At 43.8% G+C, this 15,114-nt stretch overlaps 3 protein-coding genes across 5 annotated transcripts; all 3 read right to left on the minus strand.

Moving 5' to 3' along the window:
• Window positions 1-1,170: 1,170 nt before the first annotated feature.
• Window positions 1,171-5,561, minus strand: wdr32 (WD repeat domain 32). Its single transcript, XM_080850713.1, has 7 exons — window positions 5,012-5,561; window positions 4,801-4,914; window positions 4,076-4,273; window positions 3,378-3,580; window positions 3,067-3,147; window positions 2,629-2,774; window positions 1,171-1,596 (listed from the first exon to the last, which is right to left on the minus strand). The coding sequence occupies exons 1-7, from the start codon at window positions 5,416-5,418 to the stop codon at window positions 1,225-1,227; spliced, it is 1,521 nt and encodes a 506-aa protein (XP_080706839.1). The 5' UTR covers window positions 5,419-5,561; the 3' UTR covers window positions 1,171-1,224.
• A 1,339-nt stretch (window positions 5,562-6,900) lies between these two features.
• On the minus strand, window positions 6,901-8,754 carry pomk (protein O-mannose kinase). Its single transcript, XM_080849554.1, has 3 exons — window positions 8,620-8,754; window positions 7,885-8,154; window positions 6,901-7,718 (listed from the first exon to the last, which is right to left on the minus strand). The coding sequence occupies exons 2-3, from the start codon at window positions 8,143-8,145 to the stop codon at window positions 6,954-6,956; spliced, it is 1,026 nt and encodes a 341-aa protein (XP_080705680.1). The 5' UTR covers window positions 8,146-8,154; window positions 8,620-8,754; the 3' UTR covers window positions 6,901-6,953.
• A 2,616-nt stretch (window positions 8,755-11,370) lies between these two features.
• LOC308374680 (protein YIPF5) lies at window positions 11,371-15,078 on the minus strand. Of its 3 annotated transcripts, none has more exons than XM_080850573.1 (6): window positions 14,985-15,078; window positions 13,854-14,004; window positions 13,383-13,507; window positions 12,829-12,974; window positions 12,104-12,285; window positions 11,371-11,704 (listed from the first exon to the last, which is right to left on the minus strand). In XM_080850573.1, exons 2-6 carry the CDS (start codon window positions 13,973-13,975, stop codon window positions 11,542-11,544), a joined length of 738 nt encoding a protein of 245 aa, XP_080706699.1. In that variant the 5' UTR covers window positions 13,976-14,004; window positions 14,985-15,078; the 3' UTR covers window positions 11,371-11,541. The 3 variants fall into 3 exon arrangements, with proteins under 3 accessions (XP_080706699.1, XP_080706700.1, XP_080706701.1); XM_080850574.1 differs by lacking the exon at window positions 14,985-15,078 and adding an exon at window positions 14,493-14,833; XM_080850575.1 differs by lacking the exon at window positions 12,104-12,285.
• Window positions 15,079-15,114: the final 36 nt, after the last annotated feature.

Below are 15,114 nucleotides of genomic sequence, written 5' to 3' on the forward strand. Positions count from 1 at the left end.
AACAGCAGATAAGATTTTAACACAGACACATACATACATACATACATACATACATACATACATACATACATACACACATACACACATTCTCCCTTAAATCCACACAAACAAATAATGACATGTACCTAATGGCTTAATATAGCTTCACAAACATCACTTAATGTTTTAGTATAAAACAAAAGACAAAGAAATGAGTTTGCGTAAATGTCTCTGCCAAGGTGCGTGTGTTATAAGGACACACAGGTAGCCATGTCAGATGATGACCATTGATACCATGTATCCCAAGCATGGTAACTATAGAAACGGAACATTGCTATAACGGAACGAAGTAATGGGCCACTCTTGGAGAACATTCTGGAATCTTCTACCTTGTTGCAACAGTTCCTTAAGAATCCATGCCAGCATTCTTTTGAAAAATTCACAACAGTGACCACATCACAAACAGAGGTCTGGAGGTCAAAGGTTGGGCTTTGTAGAGCGAAAGGCTATGAGAGGTTTAGAGTTCAAAGGTGAGATTGTAAGCGCAGAAAAAGCAGCACCAAATGGAAGGCAGCAGAAAATCCCATCTCAGTGTCTGAGCCAAAAAATGATCTGAAGCTCACACATACATACATACATACATACATACACACACACACACAAGGAAGCACGCACACACACAGAGGCACAACACAGAGAAGAAAAAGCATTTTTTTTTTTCTTCTTCATATTTGAATGAGCTACAGACCTGCGAGTAAAAGATCAGTCATGGATCATCATTCTGACACACACACTGACACACACACACACACACACACACACACACACACACACACACACACACACACACGCTCCATCCATCCAAGAAAACTACACCCCATAGTCATACTGGCTCATGCACTCACACAGGCACACAGAACTGTATGGTCAGCAGCTGCCGTATACTATGACCCTGCCTCACCACACTCAGTATCGGTCAACCTGTCTGTCTGTCTGTCTGTCTCACATTCACACATACACACTCCATCTCAAACAGAAAATGCTGCATCCGGAAAAAAACAAGACATCTCTCCCGATAACCACCCAAATGCCTCCATCCATACACACACAGACACACAAAGATACACACACACACACACACACACACACACACACACACACACACACACACACACACACACACACACACACACACACACACACACACACACACACACACACAATGCCCCCCCCCTCCCCCTCAGTTCAGAAGTGCGGCTGGTAAAGTGCCACGCGTCCGCTCAGGCAGCCCGTGGCCAGCTGGCAGTGCGTGGGCGAGAACTTGGAGGTGAGCACCACGTCGCTGTGTGAGTAGATGGAGCGCACCTCCCGCAGGAGTGCCGTGCGTGTGGGTATGCAGTCGGCCAGCTCGCCGCAGCGCTCGTCGAAGGCCAGCAGGCGCACGCCGTAGCCGTGCGGCGAGCAGATCAGCCGGCCGTCCGGGCTGAAGCACAGCTCCTTGATGTAGCCGCGGCCCACGTTGGCCTCCTCGATGTAGTGGGTGAGGCGCAGCGAGGAGCGGGGTTGAGTGGTGTGGCGCTGGTGCTGCTCATCCTGGAACTCGTACACACACGTCCACTACAGGGGGGGGGGGAGGGGGGGAGAGAGACAAATGAAAAGGGGGAGGGGGGGGGGTATAGAGAGTTAAGGCTCGTGCTGAATACAGAACAGCTTAGTGCTGGTTTCACTGCCTGAGGCTGTTTGTGAAAGGGTGTGTGTGTGTATGTGTGTTTGGAATGGGAATAGAGAGACAAAGACAGGAGAACACAGATGTTCCTAATGTTTTCCACTACACACAAGAAAAACAAATGCACTGCCAAAGAACTCGTGAATTTTTCACTTGGGATGGGCACTTCTTCGGAATCCGCTCACAAATGTGCACAGAGTTGCACAGAGTTAGAGCTCTGAGGCCTGAGGGATAACCTGGCACCGCGCTCAGTGACCAGGGGTCAAAAGTTCTCCTGGCTCTACCAACTCCTGATTGGCTCCGCTCCACCCGGCTCTCTGTAATTCTCACTATGAAAGCCTGGTTCAGTTTCACTAGAGAACAACACCTTTATCTCCTCACGGAACCTTGCCAAGATGGAGTCCAATCCAACATAGAACTCAAGGTGATAACAGCATAAACGCCATGCCAAAGCTAAATACTGCCTTTATTCATGGTTCATGTGTTTGTTTACCAGTAAGAGGAGAAAGGTAGAGAGAGGAGGTTGATTCAACTTAGAGCTCTTCACATATTATGTCTGCAGTCCAAAGGAAATGAAAGCCTTGCTCAAACAAAAAGCTTTGGCTGAGGACAGCTGAACAGTATGATTTCAGTAATCATGCAGTCCACTCTGTATAGGACTGTGGACTCCTTTGGTAAGAAGAGTGTGTGTGTGTGTGTGTGTGTGTGTGTGTGTATACATGTAAACACATGGGTTAGACTATGTGTTTGTGTTGGAAAAGGAAAGCACAATGTGTTTGGGGTATGTTAATGGTATGTTAATGAATGTGTGTGTGTGAGGGTGTGTGTGAGGGCGTGTGTGTGTGGGCGTGCAATGCATGCATGTGTATCTGTGTGTATGTGTGTGTGTGTGTGTGTGTGTGTGTGTAGACCGTGCGTTGTACCTCCTGGTCATCTGTATTGCTGGAGCAGCGCAGCAAGGTGGCCCAGCCTTTCGGATGCAGCTGGAGGGAGGTGATGCAGTTCCCCTTTTCCCTCTCGCCAGGAACCTCGGGAGTCAACACCTCTAGACTGTTCCTGGGAGATAAACCTGAACACAACATACCCATCATTTATACACATACCCACACACAATTAATGCATTACACCCGCATAACACATTTATTATAGCCACAGAGACAGAAATCGCAAGTTTTTCATGTCTTCCAGCAAATTAAACATAGTAGCACTGAGAAAGTGTTTGTCAACTCAAGTAATTCTCTGTGAAATTAATCAAATCTAAGGACCTTCCCATGACGTGAGCATGCAAGGAAATGGCCAGGAGGTGCTCCTTCAGCCAGGGGCAGAAACACACCTGCGTCATGTCACCAACCAGCACTCACCTTCTCTGTGGGGGTGGAGTTTGCTGGAGTCGTTTCCATGGCGAGGAACACTCACTGATCTTGAGCCGGATGGAGACCCATCTGAATGAGAGAGAGAGAGAGAGAGATAAAAGATTAAGACCGGAATTATGAGTGAATGAGTGCAGGAAGGAGTAAGTGAGTGGGTGCATGTGTGAGTGCCAGAGTGTGATTTGGAAGCATGGTTTGTTTGTGGACATGCGTGTATATGTGCAAGAGAGAGTAGCTGTGTGAGAGTATATATATATGTGCGTGTGTGTGTGTGTGTGTGTGTGTGAGTGTGGGAGACTGACCTGTGTTGAGCGGGGTGCGGCGGGCTCGTAGGATACGGTAGCTGCCGACCTCCAGGCTCTGGGTCAGGTCCAGGTCGTGCAGTATAAGCAGGTAGCCAGAGGAGGTGCTGATGAGCATGCGACTGCAGTCCGGCGTCAGACGCATCCGCATCAGGTAACGCGTGTGGAAGAACTTCTTATGGGGACAACCGTCTTCTGTAAACCTAACACACAGACCCGCAGACATGTAAACACAACAACAGATCTTATTTATATATATATATATATATATATATATATATATATATATATATATAGATCAATGCACAAAATGCTTCCCAGAGATGGGTACTATCAAGAAAGAAAAATAGACAGGTAGGATAATTACATTACAGAAAATTACTTTACATTAAAAGTAGGTTTAGAGGAGATAACAACAGAGATTTGAGTTTGCATAATACAAACTCTAATAAAACAATGCACACACCACCCAGCAATATTAATTTCTAGCAGTTTCTGTACATGTCAAAATTCTCTCCAGATACTCAGTGGACACACTAAACAGACATAGGTGGAAGTGATGATAGAAACACAGACATAAACACAGACGGCGAGGGCGGGGGGGGCATAGTGGTTCAGGCTGTAGAGGAGTCGTTCAGCAATCAGACGGTTGCTAGTTCAATCCCGACTCCTCCTCAGGGTCGAAGTGTCCTACTCACCTATTGGTGTCCCAGGTGATGACATTCCCATCGAAGCCAGAGGTGACGAGCAGACGCGTGTTTGTGTCGTACTCTATGTTCTTCACCCAGCTAGCGTGGCCATGCAGCGTACACACCTTCCCACTCAAGTTCCGCAGGTCCCAGAGTGCAATGGTGGTGTCATCCGAACATGTGGCAAACAACCGGTTGTCCAGGAACCTGAGAACAACACAAAGACACACACACACACACACACACAACATTACATTTCCCAGGGTAAGAGTTCATCACTACAAACATTTCAAAGCAACACATACTTTGGAATAACAATATTACTGGTAATACTGATATTTTACAGAAGTTATATGTTACTTATTATGCTGGTAATCAGAGAACTATATACAATGGCCCAGTTTATTTCACTTTGCCCATTTGTGCCTTTTCCCAGGGTTAATCTCCATAAACCATGTTCTAAATGGCTTAGTTGCCCCCTGAAGTCATTAACACATGTTACCATGCATAACTTTCATACCATCCTCACTAGGTACACTATGGAGGACAGGAGTTAAACCCCTCTGGAATTGACACTTACCATGACTTAGATATGACTTATTCATCTGTCTAGAATCACCCAACGCTTTCCCCCCATTTCATTGAATTAAGCAACTTATGCAGATACAAAGGCCATCACCAGTTATAACCAGTCATGTGTCCTTGACTCCAGTTAATGAAGAAACGGTGTGCACCTGATGTTGTTGACGCAGTCCTCGTGTGCCTCCACCAGAGTTTTGATATGTTTAGAGGATACCGGGTCAAAGAGCAGCACCTCCGTCTGTTCACAAGCCACCGTCAGCACCGACCTACACACATACACACACATAAACATCGATCACTAATAAGTAGCACAAATGTTACTTATACGGCGGTCATCGAGGAACAAGTTTTAGTTTAACATACCCGTCTGGTGAGTACTCTAGGTTAAAGACTGCACCGTGAGTCTGCGTGTTCAGGTTCACCGAATCGGACGCAGGGTTCATTGATGCATACAGACTGGTCATGGTACGAAAATTATCCCGAGATGGGTCAACGTATGTGCCCCGGCGGATACTCCGCTTCCAGATCCACGAGAAAATCGAGTCACACACACCAGAGGCAGGCGTGCGCTCCCCGTGCTCAGGTCTCGAGCTATTCTGTTGTAAAGCATTCCCGGAGTTGCTCCCACAAGCTTGCTCTAGGTTCTGATCCTCCTCCTCATCTTCTTCATCTTCGGACTCTTGCTCCTCCGGTTCGTCACGCTGCGGGGCTCCACTATAGGGCCTGTCTTGAGACTCCTCGGTGTCGCTGCCCGGGCCACCCGAGCTCATTCTGGCATCTGCGGGGGTCGCAACGCCGTTGTTTCGTCACGAGGCAGAATAAAGAATTCGGCCTGGCTGAATCACCGGTCAACACCTGTTTTCGCAGACGCCAGATCCTGTCTCCCTGCCGACTTAAGTGAGACGCCACTGCATAGGGCACTCCGACACCGATAAAACAAACAAATACAGTGCGAACTTATGTGTGACGTGTTTCCGCTTCCTCTTTCGCTACAGTGGTGGTGGTCTCGTCCATAGCTATGTTCAATATTCGGAAGCGTTTCAGACGCATGTTGCAGTGGTGTTTACATATATATCAATTATACTTCAGATTCAAATGTGGTGATTGCTGAAAATGACAATATCACAATGTGCCTCAATCGAGTATTTAATATAGTAAATTGCAAAAGGGGTTAGGAGGACAAAAGCCTGAGTTTGCTGACAAGATATGGCTAATAGAATAGAAGTGTGTCTGTGATCATTCTTAATTCTGAGGAAACTGCCTGTCTCTTACATGTGTGGGACCAATCTTGTTAAAAAATTAGATTTAGTTATAGGCGTAAAAGGAAATAAAAATGCGTTTAGACTTATAATGATATAACACTGATATTAATGACTAATGAGCAGTGTCCCCTTATATTAATAATCAATAATAATAATAACAATGGTCAACTACTATCATTCAAATTTGTGTCATCCATATAGGTTGTGAAACGTTTCAGTATTTCCACCACAAGAAACACTGGCTGCACCTTAAATGTTTTCACATATGCCCTCTTGTGTAAAAAACAGATACTCATGACATATTTATGTAGCTACCACTGTCAATATGGCATCCCACAAGACCCAGAAAAATTGCTATACACAACACTACACTGCTCTTTTCACTTCACACACCTATCACCAAAATCAATGTAAACCCCTCTCAGATCACCCCTACGGATTTCTGCGACATTATTAATATATAATATCTGCTCATGAAAAAAAAACATACGTTGATCATCAGAAGGGCAAGTACTGGTAAGTGAGATTTATCGCATTAAAGCGCTTGTTAGGATCTGATAGGTCAGTCCATTTAAACACTCTGCCATATGATTCATATCCCATCTAACTTAGCAACGTCCCTGTGACCTTCCAGCCTAAAATGAGTTTTATCTCTTAATAACATAAGCTAGGTGTTTGCAGAAGGAGTGACACCATTCCACATTCTCAGACTTTGGTTGGTCCAATTAGTTTGGCTAATTTGTGATGTATCAGTTAAGTGAAATACAGAAAAAGTCAGATGTCTAAATTTGGAAAAATCATACATTTCCTGTGAAACTGATAATGGAATGCATAGGTTAAGAGGGTATAAGTTATCGTTACTGTAAATCCAACATTCTTTTTTAACCAATTAAATATTATAATATTAGTTGTCGTATTTAAGAACAACTTGAGCAGTTTGAACGCCATAATAATTGCAGCACCTTCACACATTTTCTCCCAATACTTTAATCAACCCATTTTTTCAGTGTGCACTACACATACTAGAAGTGTCCGTCTCTTTCCTAGAGCATGTCTCGCGATTGTTGCTGGTTCTCTACCATGGTGTCATACACAGCACGGTACACATTTAGAACCTCCTTTGCTGTAGGCCGTTGTCTAGGGTCCTGTTTCTTACAGTCTGCATGGATCTGAAACAGATGAAAATGTATGACATCACTTCCTATAACATGCCCTAGCAAGAAGCTTGTGACCTCTGGAATTTTCCAAATGTCTGTCTTCTCACTGTAGCTGGGCATGAGTTCGTCTGAGAAGGGTTTGTCTTCCCCATGGGGCCACAGCTGTTCTGGAGCCACAAAGTCCCCCGTGAGCTGCCGAGGGCCACACTTAACCCCTTGACCTCCAGGGGTTGCCTCTGGTAGAGCGTCAAGATCGTTGGCTACCAGCCGAAAGTCTGCGGTCAGCAGAAACTGGCTGAGGGTCTTACTGAGGTCGTTTGAGTCACACATGACTCGCACGCCTGCTGGACTGTCGTGGAGAAAACTGAGAAAAACAACATAGTCCAGTGCCAGGCGTAAACGGGTCGGCCACGTGTCACTGCTACGGTAACGTGGGACCACCAGGGCCTCATCAAGGCCCAATGGGGTGCCCAAGGGGTGGTATTCGGTGACAAAGACGCCATCTCCTTCGCAGGCCCCAACGAGCTGCACCACGCGCGCGCTCTGGAGCAAACGCAGCATAGAGAGACCGTGAAGGAAGTCAGCTCGATAGGCCTCAGAGGAAAGCGCACACACGGCCACCTTCTGTCCTCTCCACTCTGACAGGTACACCTACACAAACATACACACGTACACATATAGGATCAATTCTGTATTAAATGGGTTATTAACGTTGTCAGCACTGTACAATAACACAGAAATATGTTAACACGGTTTCAATTAGGAGAGTATCTCGCTCTCACCCAACCATGCTAACCTAGTTTCCAGTTACTCTCACCTTCTTTACTGCCCCTTGTCCAACCATCTTCAGCCTGCGGATGTCAGCTCGTACCTCCGGACACTGCAGCCAGGGCACACAGTCGTTCATGGTGCCGAGCTTAAAGTGGCGAGGTGGGCAGTGCCGATGCGGGGACGGGAAGACAAAACTCGGGTACAGGGAGTCCAGGTACAAATAGAGCAGTAGGTTGGCAAACATTAGCGCTGCAAGGCAAACTGCTACGACAGGCAGGCTGCACAATACTGCCCGACCATTCCCCATAGCTGCATCCTGGGTGTCAGAGACTACAGGGTTAATAAGTTGGCTACAGCACAGACATAGCACACATCATTTAGTGTTAAAAAGTTAGTGAAACACTCACACACTGTAAGTCTGTCTTTCTATTCCTAAATGTTCACGTATCGTCATATTTACGGTACTATCTAGCCTTGATCTTACAATAGCTCAGCTTGATGTGGAGTTTTCTATATTAAGAGAATGCATTGCTGCATCCACAACTGTAAATCCAGAGGTGGAGCTCGAAAGTTTACAATTCGGTCGCAACCGGTTCAGGTTAGGCACATAGATAAACTACAAAGACATGCTGAAAAGACGATCAGACTACGTTTCAAAACTCTTGATCCCCGCACCGTCGTGGCTGGTTCAGCGGAGCTGTATGGTTTGCTAGCTAGCTAAATTATTAAGAAACTCAACGCTCACGCTCGGGAAAGTACATGTTGACAGAGGTGAACTCACATTTAAGTAGGCCTACATGTACGGCAAATTGACCAAAAGTCTAATGTTACTCCAATTATAATGTGCTTAATTATGCGCAGTTCAAAGTAGCAGTTGGAAACAGTAAATAAGCTTTGTTGCTGAAGTGGTTCTATCGGCTTCTGTCTTCGACTTAATGTTGCGTTATTGCCACCCAGTGGTTTGGAGTGGTAAAATTGCCAACGTTAAGGACACACAAGACAAAGTTCAAAAACGGTGTCCCACTTTAACATAAATTGTGCAAAAACACATCCATGGATTATATCACATCCAGTAACTGTAGACGGTGAGTGTTCAAGCGAAGTTAATACAATTCCTCCTCTAATGTTTCCTGGCATGTGGGTTTTCCCCAAAGGCACTGAACTTTTGACATGTCGCGTCTAATGGGTTGCCAGTTTCTAATAAAGCTGTCTCAAAAGTCACAATCACTAATTCATTAAAAGCTATTGGGTTTCTGTCGCCATGGTAGGCCCTCATTCAATATTAAGGGACCACATCCTATCTCCATCACCTAGTCCACAACGTGCACCCTGAAAGGATGTCTAAATGGATGTCGTTGCTTTTTAACGACGGCTCTGTTCGCTAGTCAATCTATCATGTAAATCTAGCATCCCTTTCTTTCCGATGGCAGACTTCTTAAGACGCAAGGAGGACAAAGCAGAGAGGACAGTGCGGTTTCGTGTCGCGTCAGCACGCAGTGGCCGTGTCCTTCGAGAGGTGTTTCGCGAAGATGCCAGCTCGGGAACAGACTCAGTTGACTCAGATGCCACCTGCACATCCGAGCCTGAGCGCGCAGTCTCTCCGGTGACAAGCGAAGCAAACGGGCACCTTAGCGGGCTTGGTAGCGTGGAGCCGGATGATAGCGGGAGCGATCAGGATGACCTGCTGATGTACGCGAGTGCAACGCAAGAAGAACACTTCAGTGGAAAACGTGTGAACATCTTTAGTAAGAACGGGACAGTGCGTGGCGTGCGGGACAAAGTGAGTGCGGGACAGGTCCTCTTCAGTGATCTCTCGAAACTCTATGTGGTGAGTAGGCCATAAGAAACGACCAGCCTATGGCAGTCTGTAATGCAGTTTAGAGCATGAAAAATGTAACGTAGCCTTTACAATAGAATAGTCTGCCTGAAATCATCTACTCAGTAAAAGACATAGGATGCTAGTTATTTTAAATATGGATTTTTGTCATGTTGGGATTAAACTAACGTGAAATAATGTATACACAACATAAGTTAAGTTGTGTAAGGCTTTGAATGTTATGCTGTGGATGCGCATGGCACCTGTGTGGACTAAATATGCTTTATTACATTTAGTCTTTTAGCAGACGATTTTGTCCAAAGCGACGTACAAGGGAGAGAACAGTCAAGCTACGAGCAATAGAGCCTGGTGTAACAATAAATACTACCTTACATTTAGAGTTTAGACATATCAAAAGAAAAGTGCAGGAATGTTCACTAGTCGATGTTCAAGTTAGGACAGGAGGTGCTCTCTGAAGATTTGGGTCTTCAAGAGCTTAATATATACTTGTATCCAGAATGTGTGCTTCATTGATGTTTGTGTCACTGTTTCCTGTATGTTTTTTATTAAGGGGTCCCTCCACAGCAACAGGCCCCCAAGACAGAGACCATAAGTCCAAGGTCCCAATGCAAGCTGGGAAGGAATCTGCAACCAAGGCACCCTATAGTGGTGTGAACCTGCTGTTTAGGAACGGGACTTAAATTAACTTGACTTAAAGCACATGAACTGAACACAAACAGAGCTGTTCTCTCACCCTGTTGACTTTTTGTAAATATTTTATATTGGTTTCATGGTTTCACAGATGTCCTATTATTGGAATGAGACACACATATTGGGAGTGCACAAACTAAAAAGATGCCAGTGATGTTACTTTTTTAACCACTTTGTACTATACTCATTTATTCAGAGAGAAAAGGGCTGGGCTGGCAATTGTATAATGTTTTCAGTTTATATTTGTATTTTTTTTTGTGAAAATAATTGTGACAAAATATAGAATGAAGTTTCATACCACCATGATCACGGTATATTACCAGTAGAAGCACACAAAGAAAATACCCAATTCTAATGTGCTCTTCTACACTTCAGATGGACATAAACTTTCTAAACTTGACTTGTCCAAATTATTTTAGGATCAATCTTAATAATTAAGAAGCAAATCTGCTGATGATGTTTTAGTGGAATTATGTCACAAGTGTCCTTATATGCGCCTTTAAAATAAATTCAGATTTGCCAACAAACAACGCTGCTTAAACCACCTGGTCATCACCCACTGAACACAGTCAAAGGTTCTGCTCAAATTCACACACCTTACCTCCTTGCCTGTGTACGTGAGCTGTAGTGGAAGACTGTTCTATAGATACACTATCAGGGTCACGAGACTGTGTTTAACATATTGGGACAGCTTCTAAACAGTAGCTGTCATGTTAGCTGACATGCTCTTTGCTGTGGCTGAAGGGAGACAGAGCCCATTGACTAGAACCCCTATCATGGACATTAGTTCTAAAGAGGTATCGGTGTACACGCGCTCTTTAAAGAGGTACCAGTGCAGACACACATCTGCACCTATACACACCCATACGGTCACACTATGACATGGTTACATCAGTGCACATATAAATAATTCATGGGATCAGACAGTTTAAATTCCACTGAATTATTAAGCCTGTTTATCAGGTTTATATTTGCCTTCATGTGACTATATTTGCCCACACACGGTATTGTTAGATATCATGTTTTATTAATCGTTTCATCATATTTGTTATCAAAACAGGGCTATATTTACAACAAAGAGGGTGAACAGTCTGTTGTCCTTTGATAGGTCACTGGAAGGTCAGTAGTCGGTCCCTGAGGTAATACAGACAATGAGCCAATGAGCCGTGTGATTGGTCAGAAGACTGAGAGTAGGGCAAATACCCCGTAGAGTAGACCGCAGGGATAGGCTACCAGCAGTCTCTGTCCTGTCAATCCCAGAGTGGTGCTGAAGATCTTCGATGCAGAGTGACTGCACCAGACAATCACAAGCGAGGCGAGGAACATACCCAGCAGCCCTCTGGGAAATAATTAAGAAACAGGAAACATTAATGACCCTTAATGACCTCTCCTCTTCATCTTACCATCATGATCTGCAAAGCAACTGAATGGCTATTTTAGTATCGATCACATAAAAATAACCAGCATCTTACGCCATTCGCTCTAGTAATGACCCTCATCCATATACAATAAAGGTAAGGACACAATATTCTAACCAGTGAACTGAAGTCCATATTTCAAATGAACAGCAACCATATGATGGACTTAGTGTTGAACACGCTACCTTTATGTATTTGTACACAAAATATAATTCAGAATAAGGTTGGGACAATGGGTGTCTACACGATTGTGGAATGGAATACATTTATAAATGCAATAACTGTTTTGGCGTTTGTCATACGTCATTGAGTTTACTTACTGTAGAGAGCATAAGATAGCAAACGCAGACAGCGCCACCATTGGGAGGAGGCAGTAGCCCAGCACACTGGCCACACACCCACACGACACTGAACACCCACTCATGAGATTTAATAGCAAGTGCATCCCCACGCATCCTACAGCACTGAAGCCATACACATAACCAAAGTGAGACTTCCCAGCCTGCAACACACAAAACATGATCCCAAAGACACATACAATGCATGTAAAGAGCATTATAGATTTCATGTTTTATACTGTAATTTATACACTACAGAACTATACCAGTTGGAATTTTAATTTTAATGTAAGCTGTGACATCTTATGTACTGTATGCTGATGCATTTACACATGTGTTGTGAATATAGATGTCGTATGTGGATTCCAATGTGTGATCTGAAGAATATTAGCGCTATCAGTGGTGTGTGACTTTTATATTAGTGTGTGTTTGTGTGTATTAGTGTGTGTTTGCGTGTATTAGTGTGTGTTTGCGTGTATGAGTGTGTGTTTGCGTGTATGAGTGTGTGTTTGCGTGTATTAGTGTGTGCATTAGTGTGTGTTTGTGTGTATAAGTGTGTGTTTGCATGTATTAGTGTGTGTGTGTGTGTATTAGTGTGTGTGTGTGTGTATAAGTGTGTGTTTGCATGTATTAGTGTGTGTTCACGTGTAATAGTGTGTGTTTGTGTGTATTAGTGTTTGCGTGTATGAGTGTGTGTTTGCGTGTACCATCAGCAGGGTGGCTCCCAGGGCAATACAGAACAGCATGGGTCCAGTCAGGTCTGTCTCATTCATGATGCTGCCATCAACTGGCATCAGGGGATTCAGCACAGTTAGCGTCTTCTGCCAGATGTGGTCAAAGTTAATGCCCAGCTCTGTGTCATCATACCCACACACACACAAACACACACACACACACACACACACACACACACACACACACACACACACACACACACACACACACACACATCTGCAGTGTTCAACTACTGAAGCTTGGTCAAAGGGCAGTGGGTAGGGCAGGTCTTGTTATTGCCCTGATTACTGAAATTATTTGCAGAACTGTTGATATTTGGCTAATGACAACTGGCCTCCTACAGATAAGAGTGCTTGAAGGTACATAAGTAGACTTGCTTATTTTGAGCATAATATATCATGGATAGATTTAATTTTGAGTTTTTTTTTAGTAAACATAAATGTATAACTCTGGTTTATATTAAAATGTGCACAATGCGTATACATATGAGTATGTAGCATTAGTGGAATGGCTGTATAGTCTATACCCTCCAGCAGGGGGGGCTCTTCCTCATAGCCATCTCCCGTGTACTCTGTTGTCCCAGGAGGCACCTGAGGTTGAAAGACCTGCCCAGTGTAGGCTGAGTCCATTGAGGGGTCATACACACCCTCACTACAAGTAAATGACAACAATACAACAATGATTATTATATGTTATACAAACATTATTATGGATGGAATTGAAGGATCATACTTGGCATTTTCAGACTACAGACAGAATTAGTACCATGGTAGGCTACAGTGGCCACAACAAATCAGTACCACCTGAAAACATCCATTACTGTGATTAAATACTGATGCTCTCAAAATATGATTATAGAATAGAATAGTCTTTAGAATTCTGGTACAAATGATTGATTTAAACAAATCTATGTCTAAAGCTCTAAAGGAAAAACACACAAGAGTGAAGAGGAACCGATGAAGTTCTCATCTCCCTTCTCTAGTCTAGTTTCACTTACCCTTCCTGGTACTCTGGACTCAGAGCGTAGTTTGGGTCATAGCTGTAGCCCACCTGACCTTGGTCGTCTATGTAATAGCCTGTCTGATAAAAGTCCGGATCATACTGCTGGAAGTCCCCCATTGCAAACCGACACAAACAGACACTCTTTCCTGTGTGATTTCAAGAGAAAGCAATTGAAGAAGTTCATGTATTGTGAAATGCTCAGAACTGGGAGTCTGAAGAAGAGATGAACTGGTTCACAAAGCCCATTAGGTCAGTCTGCTTGAAATTGTGGCTGTGCAGGCCTACCTACCATGCCATTTCTGGATGCATATCTGCAGCATCCATTCAGGTTAAGGCACTTTTACTGACTAAATCTGTAATTTGTGATTAGTGGTAGGCCGGTAAACCACACTATTTACCAAACCTTGGCCTATAATGATATACGAAGCATATACTATATTATTATTATAGACCTTATATTATATTAAAGACCTTGTATATTCTCGTTGTTTAGTATCTCTTGGCTAAATGAACTAAAGATAACACTTGCTCGAAGACAAATCCTTCTCATCTTACGACATTGTTAGTGGAACCCCACCAAAATTAAATTAAAGGTTATTTAACACACTTCGGGTTACCGAAAAAAAGGTCATACATTTTATATCTACATTTCTTTCTTCAACTCATCATTCCCAACAGTCAAAGGGCTGAATAGGATTGGAAGTAACTGCATTGTCTTTGTATCAGTGCCATAGTCCTCCATCCTCATGTAATGCACCCCATGCAAATCTTGAGAGCACTGAAATACAACCATCTTAGTATTTAGTGCATGATACATATGTGAACCTTAACTAAAATATTGCGGATGCCAATCTTAAAATATAACTTCTCAGGTTTGCACAAACGAATCTAAGAACATCAACAGAAGTCTATCCATGTCTAATCCCTTTTTCCAAACTAGAGAGCTTCCCCACACAGACAAATGTTTCCAGTTTCCAAAGAAATCCATAGAAATAATCAGTATGTGTAGATCTAGACTGCAGCTTTCGGCTTTTTACAGTCCAGCCTATGTTTAGCAATAGGAACACACACAGCCGTCTGCACACATACACACATTTCATGCAAACACACAGTCCTTGCTCAGTACCTCAGTACAGCGTTCACTAGCGTCCTCTGGTTTTCTGTAGAATCATGACCAATCCACACCGACAGGGTGATTTCCTAACAGCTGCAAGCTGTGTGTGTCACAGAGCTATAAATAGTATCCTAAATTTACA

Source organism: Sprattus sprattus (assembly GCF_963457725.1).
Source record: "Sprattus sprattus genome assembly, chromosome: 13".
NCBI classification, from domain to species: domain Eukaryota; kingdom Metazoa; phylum Chordata; class Actinopteri; order Clupeiformes; family Clupeidae; genus Sprattus; species Sprattus sprattus.

Coding starts and splice junctions, on each gene's coding strand:
- LOC308374680 (XM_080850573.1), bottom strand. CDS start 13,975: ATGGGGGACTTCCAGCAGTATGATCCGGACTTTTATCAGACAGGCTAT. Junction 13,508..13,853: donor AGTCCAGAGTACCAGGAAGG/GTAAGTGAAACT, acceptor ATTTACTTGTAG/TGAGGGTGTGTATGACCCCT. Junction 12,975..13,382: donor AGAGCCCCCCCTGCTGGAGG/GTATAGACTATA, acceptor ATGATGACACAG/AGCTGGGCATTAACTTTGAC.
- wdr32 (XM_080850713.1), bottom strand. CDS start 5,418: ATGAGCTCGGGTGGCCCGGGCAGCGACACCGAGGAGTCTCAAGACAGG. Junction 4,915..5,011: donor CTAGAGTACTCACCAGACGG/GTATGTTAAACT, acceptor GTATGTGTGTAG/GTCGGTGCTGACGGTGGCTT. Junction 2,775..3,066: donor ACTCCACCCCCACAGAGAAG/GTGAGTGCTGGT, acceptor TGTTGTGTTCAG/GTTTATCTCCCAGGAACAGT.
- pomk (XM_080849554.1), bottom strand. CDS start 8,145: ATGGGGAATGGTCGGGCAGTATTGTGCAGCCTGCCTGTCGTAGCAGTT. Junction 7,719..7,884: donor GACAAGGGGCAGTAAAGAAG/GTGAGAGTAACT, acceptor ATGTTTGTGTAG/GTGTACCTGTCAGAGTGGAG.